Consider the following 25,911-nt stretch of genomic DNA (forward strand, 5'->3'; position numbering starts at 1 on the left):
GACCTGTTGTGCTGATCCAGCTATACACCTGGCGGGGCAGGATATTCACCATTTATTTTTCGACTGGAGATATATCTGGGGTCCACCATCTATCTCTGTACCTCCATATGGTTAAAGTTGCATGCTGTGCTGCAAAATACTCTGGAAGAGCATGTCAACTGATTAATGTCTGTAGTATCACCAACCGAAAGCCAGAATTGTGTTCCTCTCCCTTGCAGAATCTGCTCAGGCCAGACATTGGCGTGGATGACTTCTTTCCAGGAGCCGAGTCGCCCGATCGTCAATCCTCCAATAAGAGTACACGTAGGATGCATCTGCCCTGTTCTGTGCTTGGCCTCATCCCTACCCCCTTCCCACGTCAGATTGTTTCTGATCCAGTAATATTAGTAAAGATGGTCAAGCCTTTACGTGTTATGCTGCATTATCATGAGTGTGTGCACGGGTGCATATCAGAGCTGCACACCTGTTTTTAAGACCGTGCACCTTCTTGAGCACATACAGTTAAGGCACGCGCTGCAGACAGCGTAGACTAGGGAGAGGCAACCGGGAATGGGGAAGCTATTACGGGGCTTCCAAAAGGACAGTGACCTGCTTTAAATTTCATCACAAAATGTTTTCCATGGAAAGTCCGGCATTTGATGATATATACTGGTAATCAACGTGTTAGTGGCCCCATCATTAATAGAGCATGTTGCACATGAGCGCCTGGCCTAGGAAATTGTGACCCTTCTGCCGCCCTTTTATGACAGGCATCAAGGCACCCACTGCTCCCTGTTTCTTAGCTATGGGGTCTGTAGCACATGCAGTGACACAAAGAATTTCAGAGTGTCGCGCATCGGCTTTAGACAGCGGAATGACTACACATTAAGTGCACAGCTCTTCTCTGTGCCATAGCGCATACTCATCAACAGGCCCTTGAAGTCTAAATGAAACATGCATTTGCAAACCAGTGGGTCTAGCCATGCTCGTGCCATGGGTAGTTTGTTTGTATTGCAAGCATATGCAAGAATAAGAACAAGTGGGCACAGTATGCTTGCAATCAATTAAAAGAAAACTATAATTGATGCTGCTGTTTTACTATCGATGATTTTTAAGCACTAAGCCTGTCATTCACACCATGTATTTTATAAATATAATTTTAAAAGAAAACACTAAATCATTGCCTATCCCAGCTCTTAAATTAGAGGCAGTGGCAAAGTCACTTAAAAAGTTTATAACAAGCTTTAATAAAAAGGATGTATGCAAAGTTAGTAGCTAGTATTGCAATAAAAATAAAAATGCACAATTTTAACCAGCTTTTTCACTGAAAAGAAAATAACTACTTTTAAGCAAATGTGCCCAGGCCTTGCTCAATCACTACAAGTGAAGGGGGCCAAAGGTTAAATTCGGCTGACCTATTGGCCCATTCTGTGTGGTATGGTGGAGCGGAAGCCACATATTTGATGGTATAAAAGAACAATGGATGAAGCCTGCTAACCAAAAAAAAGTTCTTCTCTGTGTATGTGTATATTATGTATGAATTGATTAGAAAAACAATGGCGAAATAAAGTACTGACCTAAAAAGGCATGATGAGCTACAGTAGACATCTTTTTAACTGAAGCATTTGAAACTCTAGTCAAAAGTGGTTTTACTGCCCATGAGGTCACAGTATTCTTAAAACATTCTTGTACATGCGTATATGCTTTTAAGTTGCGGCAGGTTGATTTATATTTCCTTTCTGTAAAACACTTCAGTTCCTGGTCTCTAGTGATTGTTTTCACTCTACAATATAAATAACACATTTGAATAGCTTTTCACGTACTCAAAGCAATAGTATAACAATGGCTGAGGTTCCTTGCTGTGGATTGAGCATGATGTGTGGAGTGAGCGTGCGCAAGCATTTGTATAATTGGTGTCTGATATGGACCACATTACCGCAGTATCATGACTCTATGAAGTGAAAAGTAATTGCATCAATTTATAATTGAGCAATCAAGCATGGAGGTTAGGGAATGCACGCGGATCTTATTAAACAATATTTGTGGCATCAAAAATAAATATTACCATGCTATTTGTGGTAGCAAATGAGAAGAAAATATACATTTTGGGAAAGAAACTACTGCCAGACAACGCTATCTTGGAGCTGCATTGTCTCAGCAGACAGGGAAGCGTGCTTGGGGTGCTTCGGTTTTGCTGTTGTCTGAGATCGCCATAGGATCCAGGTCCCATAAGGCCAGTGCTCCCCTAGTCGTGTTTGCAGTGCCCGGGAGTCCACGTCAATTACTGGGGCAGGGCTGATCACTCCTTGTACTCCAGGCCACATAGAGCTCTCCCGACATACACTGGTTTACTCCAATACAAAAGAGATTTCTCAGTATCACCACTTCGCTAGACCACCAAGGGGTTTGGTTGTTGGTCCAGAGGCCTGGGCCACAGTTTTCCGTGCTGCATTCCAGGCCTATGCATTTTCCGCCGGCATCAGTGGTGTCTGGCAATACCAGGTCTCCCGCTGAGAAGAAGATGAAGTTCAGGCATTCCCTGATATCACAAGATCAAAGCAGTGTTTCCAATGTAGAGGTAGTAGGTAACCTTGCAGTCTACTTTCCTGTGCTCATAACGAGGGCGCCCATCAGAGAGGCACTTGGAAGGGCTCCGGTATAAACACAGGCCCCACCATGCAGGTCATAAGCTCCTCAGTCTCCCAGTTGGTACAGTTCAACTCGCTGCCTTTCACTGAGTTTCAGGGGCTTCTGCACTGAGTTCCTCCTCTACAACAGTCCTGCAGGCCAGGCCCACGCCTCACCCCCAATACAGGCACCAATGTCCAGATGCGCTGTGCTCACGGTGTGGGACTGGCTGCACAGTGTCATCAGAGCACCGCGTACAGCCTACGTCACATAGTCACGTCAGCTTTGAGGTGTGTGTTCAGGCCCAGGGCATGCTCCATGCCAGTTTTTCCTCTGTCAGTCTCTGGCGGGCCGCACGGGAGGTAGGGTCACTCTCCGTGAGTCCCAATAACAGCTTGCATCCCTTTATTTGAGGTTTTGCCGCAGCAGTGGCCCAGCCGCGGTTCCCCACTGTGCGATAGATTCTCAGTGCCCGCTAGTTCCAGCGGAGGCGACGCCGATCTCAGCACCAGCCCAGGGTGCAGGAGGGGGGTGTTTAGGCAGCCACCTAGATGGCTTGGATGGGCCCAGGTTAAATGTAGGATCAGCCAGATGGAACAAGGAGCCTAGGCAGAGACGTCTGCCTCTGCCACCATCTTGATCACACCTCCCATATACCCGAGTTTGTAATAATATCTGAATATAGTTGCTGTACCCACCACAAAGTAAAGATAAACTAATCTTGTGGTTTCTTAAGATGCCAATCAGAATGTATTTTCTTGCACAGTGATTCCTGGTGATGAATCCAAGGAACAGAGCTATTAATCCTGGGATCACGTATGGGTTGTAGAGGAAGATGAACTATAATTGTTAAGTTCAAAATTATTTGTAGCAACCATTGATTTTGGAAGTTAGAAAAAATAATAGTAATGGGGCAGGTTATGGGTACACCTAAACCCTGGTGCTTGTAGGGGGGGTCCAAAGGACCCCCGGGCCCAAAAGAAAAAAAAAAGTGAGATCGGTTACCCCTAGGGGTGTTGGGCGTTGGCCTGGCAGCCAACCCCACACTGCAGATGTCCAAAGGCTGTGCACAGTGGCATATGTTGGGCATCTGTGGGGGCTGTAGGGAAAGGGCTTGGGTGTGGTAATAAGATAGCACTTTACATTTTTTGTAAAACTAGAAATTCATGAAAACAACAAAGGTTAACATGTAGTTATTGTTAGGTATGGTAATAATATCTTACTTTACATTAAAAACCTCGGAAATTCACAAAAAAATAAAGACTAAAGTAATGTTATATTTAGGTGAAAATTCAGTTAAAATGTAAAATGTTAAAGAAACAACGGAAGTCTATCCATTATAGTTTACTCTAACTAGAACGTGTTCCCTCATCAAGCTCTGCTTATGACCTCACAGACTGCACCACCAATGACATGTTCAATGACATCATTGAAGGCATCACAGATAACATCTCAAATGAAATAGTTGATGGCATCATTGGACAAGGTGGGGGCACATGCTCTAGTAAATGTAAACTATAACTTCTGGATATCAGTGCTTTTTTAGCTTTAACGTTATATTTTAACTGACACCTAACTAGGACTCACTTTAGCTTTTTGATGTTTTCAGTGTATATATAAATATATATACATACATATATATATAAATATACACACACACACACGTACACCGGTTTAAGGATTGTTCTTGTAAATGCTGGCACACCTCAGGGCAGATACAAGATTAATTGAATGGTGAGAGTAACAGTGCACAACAGGATCTGCAGGCAAAGTTAACTGGATGTCGCGGAGAAATGGCTGTGCTGTAGCATGTGTTGTGCAGGCAAGCTTATCGGAGTAACTGTGAAACCTTTTGAAATAATCCAGAGTTTTAGACATTTCAATGGAGGTATTAAGAGTCCTGCTTCACAAGTAGGGTCACAACAAGGGTCATCAATGCAGACATAGGATTAGATGCCTTGGTTGGGAAACTTTGAGAAAATATGAATGGATCATTTAAACCGATCAGATGCGAAGAGCAACAGCGTTTGGGAGGCTTAGGCTACCAGAAGCCAGACAAGGCCCTCTGGTACTCCCAGATACAATTACAAATATAGCTTGCAACATTAGTTTCATGACCAACCAGGCCACTATTGATGACAACCAAAGGGCCTAAACATGTGGCATTTGTAATAGGCACATTAATACCTCAACTCCCCATGTGATATCCAGAACACCATAATCCTTCAAATGTTTAAAATACCTCACTCATTAATGCAACTGTCCTATTTTCCTTCTTACTGCCTTGTTTATGGTAGGCCTCCATTGTTGGACTGTGCCTGTCTCCGTAGTATACTCTTTTGCTGTCTGACTTCCGGGGGTCATATGTTTTTATTTATAACTGTACTAGCAATAAGGTTTTGTGCTATAGTTCTCTGAAAATCTTATTTCTTGCACTAGTGTTTAGGCTGCCGTTGGGCAGACGCAAGTTAGATACGTAGAAAAAGTTGTAAGTAGTTCTTAAAAACACTCATTGTCTAAATTTGATTACCAATTTAATTTTCCTTAGAAACTGCCATGCAGACGTCAGAGACTGGCTCGGACACAGGTTCGACGGTAACTTTACAGACCTCAGTAGCTGGCCAGTCCGGAGTGCCCACACAAGTAGTTCAACAAGTTCCAGTCCAGCAACAGGTATGTTTTATATTAAGGAATCACCAACACTTGAGAAAGCAAAGGGTTTACTTTAATTGTTGATCTATTTTACTGTAGTACATTTGCTGTTTTGTTGGTTCACAAATGTTTCCTTGACCTTTTGCTTACGTTCATGGCTTGAAGTGACTAAACTATGAGAATTCTTTGTGTGTTATACTCATTTCTTATTCTGATTGCTTAATCAGTTTTTAGGTCTTTACTTTAAGCTCTCTGGTTTCGAAAGACCTCTTGGGGATCATACCAGAAACTTGCAATGGGTTTAGAAAAAGCCTATTGTCAAATGTTGGTTGGCTTTATGGTTTCTCTCGTTTGCTTGCTTCTTATTCAATGGCTTTCCAGCTTCTTCTTGTGTTTGTCCCTAACCTGAGAATAGCTTCTTTACCATCATTTTGATGGGATGACTTGTATCGTTCTGTGGCTGAAATTCTGGAAATTACTTATTTTATTTTTCCTTCATCACTCCAAGAAAATTGCGTGTTTTCTTGATCTCTCGTGTGCTGCGTCCCCTGAAATACTTGCCCCATGTGTGCTCTGTGTTGATCCCTCCTCGCCCAGCCCCACTCCAGCTTGTCTATTGCTTTTCCCACTTGATTGTGCCCTTGTGATTTGCTTTTCTCCTCATCTGACGCTCGTTGCTCCCTCCTCATTGATTCTGGCAATTGCATCCGACACCACAGCTTATTTTTTTCTATTCTGCCCAGCCTCAAGCTTGTCCATTGCTGCTTTGCCCACTCATTCTTCCTCCCCCACAAATCTCTTCTCCCTTGCTCCTGCACCCCTCATAGGTCTTAGAATATTTTTTTCTCAAATTCTTTGAGGGGCCAGACAGCTGCCAGAGTGCTCCATTTTCTTTATAAAAAATAAGTTGTTGTACATGTAAAATTGCATTATTTTTATTTACTACTCCAAGAAGTGTCCACATCTTGAAACAGTCAATAATTAATTTTTTTAAAGAATAAACTAGGGTCCACATGCGCGCATGTCATCATGCATGTGCACGCATACGCAATGATGGAATGACACAAAGACAAGCTGCCAGCAGCATCACAATAGATGTGCATGCACGTTTTCATGCTTCTTTTACCATTTCTAATGAAAGGCAACACCTATTGGATTTCCTAATTCTTGTTTGAAGTGCAGCCCGTAGTATTTGGCTTAACAATTTGAGTATCATTTTAGTGTGTTAATAACTGTACAACCAAAGATAGCACTTCAATAATAGTATTCTACAATTATAATATGCAGTTATATACATTCTTATTCAGTCAGCATTAACCTACGTATTTATGCAGTCAGTACAAGAAATGCATGAAGAAATGCTCCAGGGGGTAAACATCGTTTACAACGATGTTTTCACAACGCGGTACCTTTACACCGCGGCTGTGACAACGCAAGTCGTTACCACGACTTGCGCTGGAGGGCGCTCAAGGTCTAAAAATAGTTAATTTACTATCCTAACACCTTCCCTAGGGTCCACGGGGACTGGTGTTAGAATAGTAAATTAAACTATTCGAAATCCGCGCCCCCCCAACGCAAGTCGTGGTAACGACTTGCGTTGTCACGGCCGCGTTGTAAAGGTATGCGTTGTGACGGTACGCGTTGTACCGTCATATATCCCTGAAGTGATTGGCACATGTGACCTACATGTGAGGTACACTGTATCCCCAATGTTCTTAAGGTGTTTGAGTATATTGGTGTTTCGTGCGCATACCTGATTATGGCTCCTGATTCTGGGTGCGTGAGTGATTGGTGGTTAAATACAGTGTGGAGCTAAGAGAAAGCGATTGAAGATGTTGCGGCTTCCAAACAAAGATTTAGGGTCCCGTCATATTTGTGGAGTTGTTTTAACCGAACCCCATGATAAATCTATAAAAGACATTTAAGAAAGCTCAGCGCCGCAGGAGTTGTCACATCAACTTGTTCACTAGGATCTAACCGCATTTACCGGTCACTTTCACCTACATCAAATCCAGGCAAATACAGCATGTTTTTGAGCAGCACTATATATTGATTGAGGTGTAGATACAAATGTGGTCCTCGTTAGAAAGTTAATTAATGCGTAGCTTGATTACAATTCGTAGGAAGCATCATGATTTTCTTCTATTATCCAGATATTTATATGGAGATGTATTATGAACTTGTTTTTCTGGTACATCATATTTCTTTGATATTTCTAGTTTTTTTAAATTTGAGTTAAATGAGCTTATTATTATGAAATTTGTATTCTATGAGAAAAACAAAAGAAATGCAAACCCTTAAAATCTAATGGTATTTTAACTTGTCACCTACATTGTACACATATACAACTGCACATCCGTATTCACGCTTAAATTGTCTTTTAATATCTACAGCGATACTTATTAGAATATATATGCAAGACAGAAAGAGCTATTGTAATAGACCAGTGGTTGTTAACCTGTGGTCCGGGGACCCCTGGAGTTCTGGGATACCCACTCTGGAGGACCATGATTGCTTGGAAAATTGAATAATATTAACAAATTAATAAAGTTTATATAAAAAAGATGCAAAATATAACAATTGACAATTTTAAAATGTTCTTTAAATGCAAAGAAATTTGAATTTGGAGGCAAAAAAATTGAGTTGGTATCCTCAGACTGATTTGTGGAAGCAGTGCAAGTGCATATCAAACAGAATATAGTATGGACAATGGATAGCCTCAATTGAATTAAAAAAAGCTCATACCTTTCTATTAAAAATAAAAACATTATTTTATTTATATTTTTTGTGAATTAAATAAAATATTTAATCATTTGTGTATTTGATGAATGTTTGTTCTTGTATTTTTGTGTATTGTTTTGCAGTTCAATCATCAAAATTGTTTAGGCCGGAATCCTCGGCTTCCAGTAATGACTCGGTGGTGGCCCCATATTCCAGTAATTATTAAGTGGGGATTCACAGAAGTCAAAAGGTTAACTTTTCAACACATTTTGTGGCCATTCCAGATAAAAATGTCTGTCAAAATTCTGAGAATGGTTGCAGTTATAATCGTTTCAAATCTGTTAACCGCTGAACACAGTGATTCCCTTATTTGCCATTGGGTCACTAATAAATCCAGAAGAAGCTATCATGTCTTCATTCAGGGTATATGTAGAGTTTCATAAACTAATGCTTACAAGCCATGAAGTTACCCCTAAGGTCAGCAAATGGTTCCTGTATCTTTGTATTGCCCCTGAGAAGGAATACTAAATTGACTGCATAAGAGCATTGAAAGTGTTTCCTCCATAAGCTATGAGCCTTCAAAGTGAGTACAATCACATAAGTGTATTCTACTTAAGGGTTATTTCAGGGTAGTCTCTCACTGTTTTTGTGGCTTTTGGTTACTTTCATGTTGATGACGCCCCATTCCAAGACCTATTATGGTGGTGACTCATGACATTAACATGTGTGAAGCATACCTTACAATTGCGCAGTTTTCTATTTCTATGTAAAATGTCTTTGGGGAAGAACCCAACACTTCATTCAGTGACTGTTTTAGGGAAAAGTATAATGTTTAATAGGGTGAAAATGTCATACTGAGAACATTTCTAAACCCCCATTTCCACTTGTTTCTTTAGAAATATGCCTACTTTTGATTAATTAATTTCAAATATTCATTCTGGTTTACATAATGCGGCATTCCTCAGGATCTGTTACCTAGTGTTAATGTCTGTAATGTTTTGGGGTGCATAAGGCCTGTTCTTTAATGACAATGATTCCCACAAAGAAGGAATTATTCAACTATGACTTCCCATAGATTAACAGTTCCACCTCATGTGACTGTTGTCTACTTCACTTAACAAACAAGATCCTAAAGAAATATATTTTTAACTTAAAAATAATCTTCAGCATTCCATGCCCTGGCTGAATTGTTCACAAATTACACCATGCAACAACGAGTGCATTAAATTCCTACCCTTTCATGTATTATAAATTGAATGGTGATCTGTAGTCTCTTTGAAGGGAGGATCTAACCGCCACCAGGTCTTCAAACTCTGGGAAAGAACATGCATTCAGTTTTTAAAAATCACATAATCATCTTGCCTTTGACATGGGAAGTAGTCTTGTTTTCAAGGGAATCGGCTTGCTGATAGTCTGAGCCATATACCACACTTAAATTTAGTAGATGTAAGAAGAACTGCATAATAAAGACATTTTTGCAATCCAGCGAGAGAGTTTACTGAAAGGTGTGAGTAATAGGAGGGAATTTGTTGGTTAGGAAGAGATGGGATAATTTGATGTGTGTTCTGAACTATTTCTTGCAAGGAAAATTTCTAGAACAAAGCGAGTTGTGGATGCAAAGAAAATGTTGACTGCTGTTTGTTAAGTTTATCATTGAGATGGGAAAATTGTTGAGAAATTTCAGCATGCTCTCAACCAGTTAGGCTCTGGAGTGGAAGCCAGTTAAAGAACAACCTATTGATTGCCATTTTGTTGATCTCTAGTGTAGCAGCACACAGCATCCAAGGGAACATTTCTTTGGGACTTTTCCCACTGTTAGAGGTGAAAGATTACTTTAGGTGTGAAACGACCAACACACGAATGGGGGAATAAAAGTTAAAGAAATGTCATTATCTTCCTAAGGAGTTAAAGTGAATAGAAGTTGATGTGAATCAGATGACCTGCAAGGATAACACTAAGGAAAATGGCAGACTCTTTGGCAGAGTGAGAGAGACAGGATTAAACATCAGGGTTTTAAACATGGAATAGGGACAGCACTTTATTTTACAGAGATTGAACATGAGGTAGAAAGACTGACTTGTTTTACTCTGAGTACCATAGACTATCTTGCGATCAGTTGCTGTAGCATTTCACATCTTAAGCAAGAGTTGAGTATGCTCAGCATATAATATGCCACTTTTGTACCACAGATACCCTTGCAGCTTCCGGTATATGTCAAAAAACATATAGGCTCATGATTCATCACGGAAATACATGACAGGTACTAGGAGATCGGCAGGATAGAACTGCGAGTATTCTTCCAATCTTCACAAATTTAGATTATTCCGAAAGGTCCGTTATGAACCAATGCAGGTCATTTTCTCTCTGTGGCAACCAGAGAGCGAGAGAAAGATAGTCATGAGTGCACCCTTGCACGCTCCACACATTGCCGACTGCTCCATGCTAGACATCTTTCCTCCTTCCATTATATGTACCGCTTCAATAGTGGCTGAGGACAAAAAACCATAATATAAGTTCCTGCTAGGTTGTTTTAATTGTATTCAAGGTGATTAACTGCTGAAGTATAGTTCATAATTATTTCTAGGTTGCAGAGTTTTGTTATGGAACAGAATTGCTGTTTATGCGTTATCTCTTGAGATGACATTTTCTTAAGCGAGATGTGACCAATTCTCAGGTTAAGTGGTGATGCACTATTAACAAGAGAGATATTGACAATGGAGAGGAAAATTGAGGGAGAAGTCAGGGCGGTTTATTTGCTATCAGTGGCCAGGAAAGGGCATTCCCCTTAAAAATAGGGGTGCATTGCTGCATTGGTCCTCTGTACATGGGCTAGTACTTTTGGTAAAAGCCATTTCGCTCTGTTGCTCAATGCCATCTGTAATGGATCCCTATGCAATTAAGGGAAATCGAGGACAAAGGATGCCTGCATCACAATAATGATATTGCTATATATTTTCTGTCTTGTTACAGTGGCTGGATTGTTTGCCTTTTGCCCTTGGCAATCCACTGTAGCCACCTTCAAGTCATTATGTGGTCTTTTAGTTGCTATTTCATATGCATTTGCAAAAGGATACCCAAAACACAAATTTCACACTTACACCTGAAGCACATTTTTAGTACATCTTTCCATCTGTAGAAATATGGCGCAGAAAGAATACTTTGCAAGAAATGATTCTTACAGATCCTTTGTAAATGCTGTTTTAAGTGCAAAAGACCCGTGCCTGAATTCTAAGTACCTGAAGTTGCATCCTTCTTTGGTGAAGTCAGAGCTCTGTTTCCCTTCAAACTGAATTCCAGAAGTGCATACTTCTGTGAAGATCCGTTTATGAAAAATATTTGCATTATGCATTTCCCCCTCACTAATGCACTTCTTCAATATCAAAAGTACATAAAATTGCTTACTTTACCATCGATGCTTTGCAGGCTGTACACATTTGAAGCAAATGACATTTTGTATCTCATTAAAAAATGTCACTGAATGTCAGAGACTATCACAACAAGGTAATAGGTTAATGCATTGAAAGCCCCTGACTCCCGAGTTGGGAGGGAGAATTGAAAAACACAAGATCGTATATGATATAATGTATCGCATTATAGATTGTGTCAGAGTAAAACCTAAATGCCATGAGCTACCACTGTACAATACATTACTGCCGTTCGGGGTTAAAGAATGTCTCTTTGACATTTCAGAGTTAGGACCCCAACGTACATTTTTACAACCCATTCTAAGCCCTACAGCGGTTGTATTAATTAATCAACGAATGCATGCTTGAAGACCTGATTACATTTCCTTTATTTCTCGACCTTCCCCTGCCTCTCCAACTCATCTTCTCTATTGTCGCATCTTCTGCTCTAGCCGTTTGACGTTGCACTTTTTTTTGTCTACCTTCCATTTATTTTCATATAACAAACTGTATTATGAAATGCCTTTCCAAGAATTCTACCGAACCATGTCATTATACTTAGTCTCCAAATTTAGTAATTCTAATCGAATTGGAAAATGCGGGGCACTGTATGTTTAAAATGGCCTTTCAACCAGGACCCAATTTTTATATTTTTATTTATAACAAAGTGCATTTAGTTAACTAACTGATATCTTCCATGTCTAAGTTGTGACGTAAGTTGATATTGGTTATTTCGGTCTCACCTGCAGACAGCCGATTTTGTAGAAGTACCAGAACTTAAAGTGAGATGTGGGTCAGCCCACTGCTTGCGCTTAATTGGTTTTCTTGTCTAGCTCATTTGCTCTCCTGCTAATGGCGTTTCTTCCTCTTCTTGTGTGCATCCTCCCCTGGACCATGGGAGAGGATGTGGCTGTACGGCCTCAGCTGCCGACTGGGGATCTAGGTTCGAATCTCGCGTGGGCTCAACATTGTGTGATTCTGGGCAAATCGCTAAATCTCTGCGTGCCTACCAAAAATGAATGTGTCCCTGTGGAATGTAACTGCTGCTCATGTAAAGTTCAGATCGAATTCGCTCTATATAAAAACTGGAACAACAAAAAATAGACGAATTTTCTTTTTCATTTAGCACTCAATGTTTGTTTTCTTGCTCCGGCCCAATTGTGCTGCTTTTCCCTCACTCTTTGTTGCTCTTCCTACTCCGTTCCTTCACAGCTCTGCGTTTTTGTTGCAGTTTTTTTGTTTACATCATTCTAAGCTTCTTCGCTATGCTCCCGATTCTCTCTGCTCAGCGTTGTTGCTTTCTTCTGTTTAGCAGAGTTAATTTATTCATTCCACCTATCCCCTCTTTCTTGGGGGCCAGGGGGGCGGTGTGTGTGTGTGATATTATTGATTATTTATTTTTCAAAGAACCAAGGAGCTGCAATTTGCTCTGGGGCTGCTCTTTTCTTTATAATGTGCTTTGTGCACATTTTCTTCCTTTTTTTAAATTTATTAATTAACCACTGCAAGATGGGAGTCTGTCATCTTGGAATGTTAACTTGTGATAAATAAAAAAAACTGAAATGGGAAATGCTGAATCACAACTTAGGCGGGCATATGCCTGGTAAGACTCAGGCTTTTTATGCTTATGCTGTTCAGCATTGCCACCAACTAGTATTTTTCTTTTTCCCAATGCTTTTTAGCATCGGCTACAACAAAAGCAGTTGCAAAGCCAAAAGGCCAGGTAATGACTTTCCAAAAGTGAGCGATTGCATGGGAGCGAGCTTTGAGAGAGTCTGGCTGTGCAGTAAAGTCAGAGTTTGTGTAGTATCCATCGCGCCTTTGTCAGTTGAAGGGAAACATGCTGGGTGTTGTGGGAATGAATGTGAGCTCCAACTGAAAATGGTTGTTCCTCAGAGGACAAGTACCAAAAAAGTATCATGACATGGTACTCTTCACAGCAGTATTTGGATGGAAGTTTGAGGTTAGAAATCTGTCTCGGTTATGACTTAACTATGGACCTACCTGACATATGTAAATTACTCATCAGACACATATAAGCCACTCATCAGACACATCTATATATATATTATTGCCGTGCAAACCTAATAATAATGCAATGTAACTTAGCTATATACATTAAAAGGGAGAACAAAGTTTGTGGATGGAAAACTTGCTTACGAATGAGAGTGTCTCTTACTTGACATCCAAGTATTCTCATCTGGATGAGACGTTCCTTGAAGTGTTTGATCTTCTATTTCCGCCTGATATTGAGGAGTGGATATGCTTGCCAGGTATAAACTGGGATTGAGTTGTGGATCACCGAAGCAAAGCAAAAGAAGACCTTTCTCCTCGCCTTTACCTGCTTGCAGGTTTCTGTTTCATCCCTAGTAGTATGTTGTTTTTAGCACTGGAGATCTTCATCTTCACATTTAGGTCGAGTGGCATGTTAGATGTGATAGCCTGGAATATGACAAAGAGAATCTGTAAATGATTTGTGCTTGCAGGAAAAGCCAAAATAGTTTCTATGGTGTGGGGGTCATCTAGTCCTCCTTTCTCAGTCCCTTAATGGCCTTAGTGTGGCTAGGAGTACAATCCTTTTTGATGTAAGACGGGTGGCTAGGATGCCGAGAAGTGGATCTAGGTGTGCCGAGAAGTGGATCAAGGCGTACCAGGGCCAGGACTCAGTTGCAGTTCTGAACTTGTGTTCTGGGAGGGGTGCTTTGACTGTGTGCATAAGTGAAACCTGGTATCAAACTGTCTGTATCTTCATAGTGAATATATATAACTCTAGCACACACAATCTTGGTTCAGTGATGTAAATTACAGTCCAGTCATAGAAAGAACACAACAGATATTTTCTTTTTGATCTTCTTTTATTGTTTTCAGCCATTAGCCTGTTCCTTAGTTTTTATAGCCAGCTAACTCGTGTTTCGTCAGTGAGGGTAAAACTTTGGACTTCTTCAGGGCTATAAAACAAATGGATTTTACATCCTAATCTTCATTTATAAAAACGGGTAATTAAATTGGCTTATGTACTCCATACACCCTTATATATTTGTGTCATATTAGTAACCATATGATGAAGGCTTCAAATACAAGTGGAGACCCATGCACGTAGAACTTAATATAAAACAAAATGTGTGCCCTTTTTGTAGTTTTAGGCAGTCTGTTTAGTATCATCCCATAGTGAACTTGGAAGCTTGACACCCAATTTATCTATTCATATTTGTGTGGCAGGGGTCCTTTTATCACCAAATATATGTACCACCTGTTGGATTCAATTATAAGGGTTTAGGATACTGTGTATCCAATGTGATCTCTCTAACTTAGAAAAGCAATCCATCTTGCTCATTTACCTGAATATCTAATTCAAAATCTCCCAATACGCTGGTGTATACGTCGACTATCTTTCACAGCGGAGAGCTTCCGCTTCCTATTATCCAGTCCAATATCCCTGTATATCCGTGTCTTCACAGTATCACTATCTGTAGAATGTGATAGTGTAATATCCGTGTTTTGTAAAGTCATAACCGAGTTTATACCATGCATTTCCTATTAGGAACGAAAACGCTGTCCTAAGAGTGTAATCAATCCATCATACAGCAAGCCCGAGTACATGACCGGTATCTGCAGTGGTCCCTAGTCCCGGTAGTAATTCAAGCTCTGTGTGCGAGACCTTGCGAGTCAGTGTCTAGAGAAAGGACTAAGCTGACCTGCCAAAAGGGCGGAAATCCTATGTGCGCTGATCTTCATCCTTAAATAGGAACGCAATAGCCAAAATCACTATAACGTGCTCCATACCCACCTTCCGCTTTGTATTTAGTACTCGTATTCTGAATGTTATGCAAAAAGACGGGTGCCATGACCTTTTGCACCCCTAGGGACCAGTAATTGTTCAAATTTGTTTCAAATATTCTCTGTGCTGGGGATGAGTCTTACCCTTACTGACGAAACACGTGTTGGCTCCCCCCCCCCCCCCCCCTCCACCACATATATGATTTGGCTCTTCGTACTGATGTTGGTCTTCAAAGACTGGCAGCTAATCATATGTAATCGAAGAAACCTGCTTTTGGCAAGGTAGGAAGGGGGCAATTCCAGTACCAACTACATTTGCCTTATTCATTCAACAAAGAGTAATTCATTGTGGTTTGTGCCTTAGATGATTATTCTGTAGCTGATTGAGTTAATAGTAGCTGCATCTTGCAGTAGTTATCGTCATAAGTAAGCATGGTTCCCAAGTGGAGGTAAAAGGTCTTGCACCACACAAAACTAGGATACTTTTTATGTAAACCAAATTGGGTAGTCCTGAAACAAGCAGTTATCAACATTATTGTGCAAAGAATCAATTGACATCTAATTGGAGCATCTTTGCCCTGTTGTCTTATTTTTCTCTGTGCTGAAGCAGTCCAAGGTTTTTCTCAATGCAAGTTTTAGGACCACATTTTCCTCTACCATTTGGACTGTATACAGTGTCTGAAGTGGAGCATAATATTTTACATCTGACTTTTCAAAACACTGATCCAGATTGTCTGCACCCACTAGACCTGAAAATGATAATAAACGTGCTTATTGTTTCTGCTACTTTTCTTTCTGTGACTCTTTAAACATTGATGGAGTGAGGAGGACATCTGCATACTTATTTTTATCTGACCGGAAAAGGGTATGTGCATGCATATTCACATGGACTGTTCAGTCACTACTTCTATTCAGTGTACATTATAGCCAGCAAAGGGGATTACCTACCAAAGGAACGACAGACGAGAAAGCTATGGTAGTTGGTGGCAGCTATTTTACAGCAAAAAAGCAAATCTGAGGCAAACAAAGACTTCAATAAAGCGGTCAGGCTAGGCATTGTACAGACTTTGTAAAGGTATCTTGTAAAGGTGCTCCTAGATTCCTGCTCATGTGTTTTCTTTAGTCAGGAGAGGTTCATGACAACAGGAGAAAGGCAGCCCATCCGCTCATTATTCCATAACTTGTTAACACTCTCTATGCTGGATTCTTTGTACATCAGGGGTGGTTTCTCAGTTCTTACTCTGTATCAAGTCCTTTCTCAGATATTTCACTAGAAACATAAAACAATATGAAGATCCCTACGTATGTTTCTCATGAGCTTGTGGTGAACATGGAATTTAAAGTCCTCATCTGCATAGTCAGATGCAGTGAGCAGGATGCCCAAGAACCTGGAAGTTGTAGGCGCATTTGTGTGAAGCAGACACATCTGTAGCATTTGATGTCCTGCGACAGTAGTCCGTTGTGATGCAACCTATGCACTCATCGGTCATGTTCAAATATCACCACAAGGGTAGGTTGCTATTTGAGAACCTCGAAAAAACTGCAGCCCATCATCCCTTCAGTTGCATTCCCAAATGGGAATTGCTTTTTGTTTTAAAGCAGCCCATGTTCCTTAACAAACCGGCGTTATTTAAAAAGAAAATAATGTTCCCATTTGGTAAAATATCAGGTGGTGGGCACTACCTTCTCCCCCTGAGTATGCCGACATCATTCAGTTAAGACCAATCATTTACCACATCATTTGAGGTGACATTAACTAATTAATGGTTTGTGACCATAATTGCGGTCACAAACCATTGATACATAAAATACTGATGCACAGTTAGTAAAGAATGCCTTTTAAAACCTTTCTAATTGCGATTTGGTATGTGTTGGTAAACCAATTTACAAGTTGGCAATTCCTTTCTGATTCACGAAATAAAGTAAAGTAAAGTAAAGTCCACATTTGTAAAGCGCACAATCACCCGTAAGGGTCTCTAGGCGCTGGGGGGCCGTCGGGAAGATTAAGCGAGCTATTGCCCAGAGTCACATGGTGCTGGGCTAACCTGCCGCCGGAGCCGGGGATCGAACCGTGGTCCCCAGATTCCAGCGTCAGTCGCCCTGTCCGCGGTGCCACACCTCTTCCACTGGGTTTCATACATACCAAAAAGTCGTTTAAATTTATCTACAGCAAACTCCCTAATTTTCTGAATTTCAAGGTTGATGACTGCAAAATGGCTTTGCCCATCGGGCTTCAAATTCACTAAAGACCAACTTCTTGGAGTCTGAGCGGTGCATTTAATTTGTTTTTGGAAGTTTGAAATTCAGACAAAAAGCTTAAAGTGGGAGCCATGAAGAGAAACGCTTTCATAGACTGCAGTCTTTTAAAAAATATCCCTTCCAGCTGTGGAGCATCTAATGCAGTGGTTTATTTATAAAAACATAAGTGGCAGGCTCCCGTCAGGTGGCAGCTGGCACCTGCCCATCTCTCCTATTAGCGCCGCCTAAAACAGAAGCAACTACTAACCATGAAAGTGGGGAGAGGGTGTAGCGTAATGACCAGAGCTGCCGACTTTGGAGCTGGGGAACCAGGCTCAAGTCTTGACATCTGCTCAACATCCTGTGATTCTGGACAGATCACTTAATATCCCAACGCCTACCATAAATGAATGTGTCCTTAACTGGGGCTCATGAAAAGCACCGGTGTTGATGATTAACCCCTTCCATGCTCATGACGGAACGGTTCCGTCATCAGCGTCGGTGCTCCGGTGCTGATGACGGAACATTTCCGTCATGAGCCAATACGATTTTAAACCCTTCAGCACTGCAGCGAAATTCGCGCAGCACTGAAGAGGTTAAGTGCCAGTGCTGAGCTCCGGAAACCACCGGCTCAAATTAAGCACTGATAAAATTTATTTTTACTCTGGTTTAGGGATGGAAGATTTCCTTGTCAGTGTCGGGCAGCGTGGTCTATGTTCAGCTGTGGACATTTACAATTTTTTTTTATTCTATTTCACTTTCCAGGTTTAGAATAAGAAAAGCAAAACAATTCTAGCTGATACCCTGCACAGCTGTTCACCTTTATTTTGATTTGTCATTGAGATTCACTCTTAATTGTAAACTATTTTTTAGATGTAGTCTCCTTACTCAAATTCTGACTGAAAATCTGGTCTGAGCTTGTGCCTTGGATAATGGACCCGTAAAAGATTCGTGCCCACATGCTGCTCTTCACACTTTGGTACAACGCCTTTGTAGTTCTGTGGTTCTGATGTAAACATCAAGCCCGATAGCAAGGAGTCAGTGACCTAACATTGGCCCCTACAGCCTCTGCTGTGGGCCACCAAGCTCCAGGGGCTCCCGCCAGCACTGTGCACTGGCGGCAGGCCCCTGGCTTGAGAGCTCCTGTCTGGGACCGGAGAAAGGACCCCCCCCTTAATGTACTTTGCAAGAGGGCCCCCCTGAAGTTTCGTTACGCCAATGCAAGGCGTATTGTATCGAGTTATTTGAAAGGAGTTATATGAGTTAACCATGCATGAGTACTTGGCTCTCTGCCCTTTATTTTGTCTATTTACTAAAGGCTTGACTGAAGTCACCTAAGTGGAGGCAAACATACCATTTTAATCTCCTGTCTGACGATGGCACTGTCTTTTTTGACTATAATTAGTCTGCATAAAGGGTCGGATACATTATCCTCTTATTGTGATGAGATCAAGTTGACTATTAATTTGATAAAGGTTTGGGCCTTATAATTGGAGGAAGAGGGGGTAAATGTCAAGGGGGACACAGTAAGAATAGATTGCAGTTAGTTATTGCATTGACATTACAGTCATTAACAAAGTAAGCTGGGCACCCTAATGCGTTATAACAAATCAATCTGCAAATGGTGATCTGAAACGACTAAACCTTTATAAATGTTAAGTATGTGGGCTGGCCACCTTCAGTTATAAAAAGTGCTTATAATTCCAAGCTATTGTTTCCATTTTTATAACAATTCTATTTGGTTCCCATACACGAAATTGATTTAGAGTCAAAATAGATGCTCTCGTCTAGAGAGTGACTCTAGGAATGAGTAGCTCTACCCCCTGTGAGATCATTCTCACTGTAAATGAGCGTTCTTCCAAGCATGGACATAATCCAATGTAGGCTCATAAAGAACTAAACATTATTATATGTACTTCAAAGGTCTCTATTCTGTCTGGTGAAAGAAGCGCGAGGAGGCCGTATGGGAACTGCAAAGATGCAGAGAAATATGTGCAAAATAGTCAGGAGGAGGTGGTTTATCAGCTATGGAGAATAAAATGTGTACAATCAAATCCCAGGTTCAGCTGGTAATTAAAGGGCAGAAAACTCATTTGTAAATTAGCAAAAAAAAATATGTTGCGAAAATCCATGAAAGAGTATTATCTAAATATCCCCATGAATAATTATCCATTTTTTAGTGTTACCTTAAGATCCAAATATAAAACAAGTCAACTGATAGGCTTTCACGTGGAACAGAAAGGGATCTGAAAATCAGAAGTGGCATAGTTGGGAATGTAAAGCATTGAGTAATTTGTCACCTTGCTATAAAGATGTGCAGAGCATTAGGCTTGTATTGTTCAGTTGTGATATTGATGTCTTCACCATTTTTTACATAACAAAATATTATCCTAATATGTTGCTTACAGTTGATGAATTTGGCGTAACTCATATATATATTTTTTTAATGGATTTCATGATTCTAGTGAAACCATAAAAAATATAATTTTGGATACTTAAGCTTCCTTAACTTGCCTTGCTACGACTTTTGCTGTTATGTTCAGGTATCCGAAGTTTAAGTTTTCTTTCTGATTTGCCAATGTATAATAGCCCACATGGGCACTTGAGAGAGTAAATGCAATGCATGGTATTACAGTCACTGTTGTGTTCTAATTGTATGCCAACATCTTTTTGTGGATGAAGAAGTGTGGAGCCCTGTATGATGATATTGTGATGTACACAATAAGGATAGTTGCCTAAATGTTGATGTTCTACTAGATTTGTGCCTCATCCTTGACATGGCTTTTAAGAACTTCAGAGAAAATGGCCTGTCCTGTGGTATCACTCAGGTTGCAAAATTAATCTGGGCAGTCAAACTTTGCCGCAGCACCTTCTTTGTTAACAGACAAAATTAGACCTATACCACGAAGTTCTGCACCCTATAATTAGGATGCCTGTTGAATAGTATCAAGTTCAGTACCCCAGAACGAAAGCTGCGTTGCTGACCCGTCGCATTTCTCTAGTGCTAGTGGCACATCCAGTCTTACTGTCGTGCACCTAAAGCTTTCCACCACCCTTTTATGTTCGCCTAACCGCTGCACTGACAAACAAAAGGTAATCCAGATAATGTGCAATTCCATTCTGATCACTCTACAGTCAACACACAAGAAAGTTATTTAACCTTTTGAGCACAGTATACCCATCACCAACCATTTATCATGATATAATATCCCTTGTGCAGCAACATCCGCAAATGCTTAGTTCTGTGGAGGCACTGGTAGTAAGTGAAATGGTGACTAGTTTTCTGCATTAGACAGGTGTATGCCCACACCCTGACTAAGCATCAATTTATCTGCTGGTTCAAACAATGGAATATTGTTTTCCTGTCTAGGGCAAAAGGTGTTCATTAGACTTCCTTCCTGAGTAAGATAGAGCTGAATTCACATTGCTCCTTCTTGGGTACCAGCCCCAAGGGTGTTATGCTGAAATTCCTAAATAGGATCAACTAAAATGGAGATGCCCTCGATTCAGGGACACCAATTTCTCAGTTGTTTTAATCTAAAATGAATGGCAGTTCCTTTCTTGACTTTAGCCTAGGTGCTGTGAAACTCCTGACTAGACCCTGATATCAAATAGAAAAACCTTGTAAGAAAACCTGACTCAACTCTGTGTCTTCCTCAATGTCATAACTCACATAACACACCAAGAACATCTTTATTACAAGTAATTTAATACGCATGTGTACTTCTTGGCCATTCATGGTTGCTTCACTTTTTCGTCGCCTGCTGACCAATCCATTTATCTTTACCACCATTGACTGACTCAACTGATCTCTCCTGACATTGTAATCTGGAATGGACCCCATCACACCTACTGCAGTTCTCTAAGAATCTGAAATCTGCTCTGTACGTGCAACCCGGTGCAGAGTGCCAGCTGTACCCTTGCTTCTTAAACCGGTCCTCCTTGTTGTGAACTTGTACCCCATTTACTGGGAGGCTGAATGAAAAGGGCCACACATCCCTTTCCCTTGCATCCACCCAATAATGAGCATACCTACTTGCCCTACTAAACTTTAGATGCGTTTCCCTTTAACTTTCTGAATTGTTCACCATTGTCCATGCATCACTGTTTCTATTACCATTATACAACTTGCGGACATATTCCCCATACCTTGGGAGTCATTAAGCAAGATATGGTCTCTCCTCCCACAAAATGTGCATCATAATCACTTGTACCAATGTCCTACACACTTGTTGACTCTGTGACTTCTCCTGATCCACCCACACATCTCTGTATTGCACTACCACTTTTCCTTCTTCCTCCCCCAACAAGAGTGCAAACATATCGAATCCTTTGAGACTTCAGCTTTTAAACCCACCTCCCCAAACCCGCTCAGCCATAGCATCCTCGACTTCAGTGCAGGTGACAAGTTGAAATCGCACATAGCACATAGCCTGTCTACCCAAGTCACTATGGTATCTTACCTTCATTAATCCCTCATTCTTACTTCTGTCTTTGTCCCATTCCTATGTCTCTAGTTTTGTGCCCACCTTCAAGTCCCCCTCAAAGATCCCAGAATCCTATCCAAATAATCTGTATCTTCCCTACTCTCTAATACACCCCTTAGACTTCCCTTCTCATTTGTTCTTCCTTTCCCTCCCCATTGCCCTTCCTCTGTCCCTTCATTTCCTTATTGTTGCTCCATTCCTGTGTCCCCTGTCTGATCCTGTACTCCCCCTTTCACCGCTTCTCCTCTAGTCTTACACCTCAAACTTGCGCTCCTCCACCCTCTCTTTGTCTATCTTCCTTACTAATCAGTTCATTAATTCTTTCAGAAAAATCCTCCTTCCCTTCCTGAGCTACTGTCTACTGTACTGCAATTTTTATCCCCCAAATCTACCCCGCCACCCTCCATTCGCTCATATCTGCTCATCCTTAGAAATATCTGCCCCTCTCGCTTCTTGTTTCCCCATTTTCTGTGCCTGACTGTTTAGCATGACTTGCATTACTCCCAGAGACTTTTCAGCTACATCACCACCATGTTCTTCTGAACATACCTCAGTTTTGCTGTCAACCCTTCTCCCAATGTTTCCCTACCCTTTAGCTTTAAGTTCCGTTCTCCCTGATCAACCACCAGAGAATTAATAAAGACCTCCGTTAGGGAATACTGTCTAGTACAAACCACACTGGGGGTGGTAAATCACCATTATTTTATATTTTACTTAATAGTATTAGCAAGAAGAGAAATCTGTAAACTGTGGGTTCATCCGGGAGCCCCATTCTTGGCAAAATTGGAAGAATTCTGTGGGTTTTTTCAAGGAAATAGATAAAAGCAGTCTCAGGTTTTGTAATTCACTAAAATATTGAAGGCCGCTGTGTCCAATGATTACACCCTCTCATTTCAGTAACTGGGAGGGCAGTGTAGTTTTTGTAACAACCCAATAATTCTGATCGATCTATATCTGATTCTAGGCACTCACGAAGGGCGCATCGACTAGTGCTAATCGGTGGTGACATGAGGACAAATAATTTAAAAAAAAAAACTGGGGGTGGAGCTCTATTTGGACCTTATCCTGGGAGTGTATGTTGTTGTCCTGGTTTAGATTGGGCCCCATCAGATGGGTATTATGTTTCCCACAAGGTCAATTCAGTTCCTCTAATATATGTAGCTGCCCATGTGACAAGGTGTCTACCCAGACTTTGTTTAAAATTTTCGTTTGTTGTAAATGGCATTTTCCCTTTGCACAATATTATTTATGACCTCTTTTACACAAGCACAATTTTCACAGGTGAAAAGTGGCATTGTTTTATTTGCAGAAGTTAGCTTGATTGACATATGTTTAGCTGTAAGCTCATTTTCGAAAAGTGCAATATGATCGCATAATTTAATGTTTGATTGATAATGTATTCTTATAGTGCTAGATCTTTTTATCTTCTTTTGATCTACTTTGAAGTGATCAACTAAAGCTTATTGAAATTGACGCCTTCTCTCACTCCGAGATTTGAGTTGCAGTCAAAGTGGAACATAGAGACCCACTAAGAATCACTCTTTGACTCCTGATAGTTGCCATTTCTTCCACCACTGTGATTTTAATGACTCCCCCAACATCTCCTCCCCTTCTTCCATGGCCTCTACCATACACCATCACCTTTGTTTAACATGTCCAACCCCTTGTGTATCTGCTTTTGACTAGCCTTCATTTCCTCCAGTGCGCATTGGTTGGCCTCATCTCGGCAGTTGTCACTGTTGGTAACAATGTCAGTTCTTCTAGCCACTCAATTGTCCCTCCTCTACCCTCCTCCCTTCCCTACACTTTTTAGCCGTAACCGCCATTGCCGTCATAACGCCAATCATTGCTCCATGGTAAACACAGGCTCCCCACTCTGTCATTTGCAGTCCCTTCTAATTCCCTCAATTCTTTTCTACTGAAAATCCATCCTGCCCCCATCTTTCCTGCCTGCCAGTTCTGTTGTATGGCTCGGCATCCTGTATGGCTGGCATGATATCGGAGAGCTCTCCTAGCCAATAGTAAGATCCAGCATTGAAAACCTGAGAAGAACAATTCAATTCTGAGAGACCATTGGCTGACTCTACGGTGATGAGATGTATTATGTTTGCTTCCATTTTCAGAGCAAATACATCTAAAGCTGTGTATTGTGGTAGAGACCAACATCCTGCTCCTATGACCCTACCCAATATGTGGGGCTAAACTCAAGATGTCCACCCTGCTTCTTGAAAAACAGGAAAGGCCTGCTGTCGTCCCAGCTTTACAACCTCTGTAAGCGCATTCAGACACTGGAGAAACTACTGGGTCAGAAAAGAGCGGCAGGGTTTCTGAAGACCAGCTGGAACTTTCAGCCAACACCTTAGAGGAATAAAAGTACACTCATAAAGATAGTTTATAGAAATCAATGTGCTATCTGGGTTACTCTGAGGTTAACCATCCCTTGGGTGATGTGTGGAGAGATACGGGGAACTAGAGGAGCAGAACGATGGGAAATAGAGGGGCCTCCGAATAGTAGAGAAGAGAATATTGACCCAGCCGCATTGAGAGCAATCAAAAACTTTTTTTATATAAAGAACGCTATTCCATGGTGAAGGAAAACCTGAGTGGTGAGGGTGAAGAGTGAAGTAAGCCCCCTATAGTTAGTAGTTGTGGAGTTTGTTGTGCAAAATACAGAGGGACACTCTCAAGCTAGCCACAAGATTTGACAATTTGGAAAGTATGATCTACGTGCCCGAGGTCCATATGATGCAGCAAGAGAATCAGAAAGATGTAGAACTGGGGACTAGAATAAAGAGAACCCCAGGCGACTTCAGTAGCCTGGCAAAAGGTGCTATTCACAAATAATTTAAGGTATTTCCTCACCCTGAGACACCTAAGTGGGTCTGTTGGACTTGAATTACACAGCAAGTGAGAGGAACCACTGGTGAGAAAAGTTCTAGAGGGAGAATAAATCTACTTCCTGGCTTATATGTATGATGTCCATAGAGCATGTCTTTTAGCTGCAGCAAAATGAGTTTGTAGGACCCAAATACCTGATAACAGCATTATTTTGGCAGCAGGAAATATTATCAAAGTAGAATTTTCAGAGGACACGTATTCATTTCCTTACAAACCCTAGGGCTATCTTGAAGAATGTGCACTTTTATCATCCATGCTGTCTCCCAATTTGACCCTCATAGGAGGCCCCTGAGCTTCCCCCAGTCAACATTGAATACTGTAGATGTCTATATACCAGTAACACTGAAGAAACCTCCTGAGAAGTACAAGGAGTAGGGGCTTTCTGATCGTCACCCAGGAACAGTTACTAATCCATGATTTCCTACACTCCACCCTAAAGCAAAGGCTCAAGTCCTTGTATCTGTTTTTAAGCCCTCCTATTGTTCCATCCTCCTCAGTAGAGGCCTTTTTCCTCTCCCCCCAATGATTTTTTAGACTAGAACACACGGTTGAGTCAGGAGCCCCATTAAGTTGCCGTTACTTGACGCAGGTTACTTCTCAAACTCTTTACTGCTTTCTTCTCTGTGCTTTCATCTTATCAATTGTCAATGGCAGCTTCTGGATACCTGTGATGCCACATGCAGGCCTGAACTTTCTCAATCTTTGCTTCATTGCAAGCACGTTTATGAAGTTGAATTGAATGTATTGTGTTTATTTAGTCCTATGCCTCACCACCCAGCGAATTCAGGAGGCTGTTTCTGCAAGCCCAAATCTCTAAGGGAATGTGTCCTATTGCTTATATTAAGCCAATGACTTACGGTATCTCATATGCCACCTCTAAGCCTGTTTGTGCTGTATTCTGTTGTGTATAGGGATAGCCCGTTGCCTTGTCTAACTTGCATGTAATACTGGATTGCACAAGCTACTCATGAGCTGGTGGAAAGGATGTTCACATGAAACAGTTGTGCTTAAGGAACGTGTGCATGATTACCATTGTGCATGTATTTGAACATCTTCTGTCTGTGCTAGTGGCTTCTTCTTCTTTTCCTTCTAGAAAGTTTCAGTTTACCATCTACACACTGAAGAGG

General features: G+C 41.1%; 1 protein-coding gene across 2 annotated transcripts in view; it reads left to right on the forward strand.

Moving 5' to 3' along the window:
• Window positions 1-25,911, forward strand: part of RFX3 (regulatory factor X3) — a 638,508-nt gene that overhangs the window by 270,029 nt on the left and 342,568 nt on the right. For both annotated transcript variants that reach the window (XM_078675714.1, XM_078675716.1), the window contains one exon: window positions 5,156-5,280. In XM_078675714.1, the coding sequence (XP_078531840.1) occupies window positions 5,156-5,280 (125 nt within the window). The remainder of the gene's footprint in view (window positions 1-5,155; window positions 5,281-25,911) is intronic.

The sequence above is a fragment of the Lissotriton helveticus genome, chromosome 2_1 (assembly GCF_964261635.1).
Source record: "Lissotriton helveticus chromosome 2_1, aLisHel1.1, whole genome shotgun sequence".
NCBI lineage: Eukaryota > Metazoa > Chordata > Amphibia > Caudata > Salamandridae > Lissotriton > Lissotriton helveticus.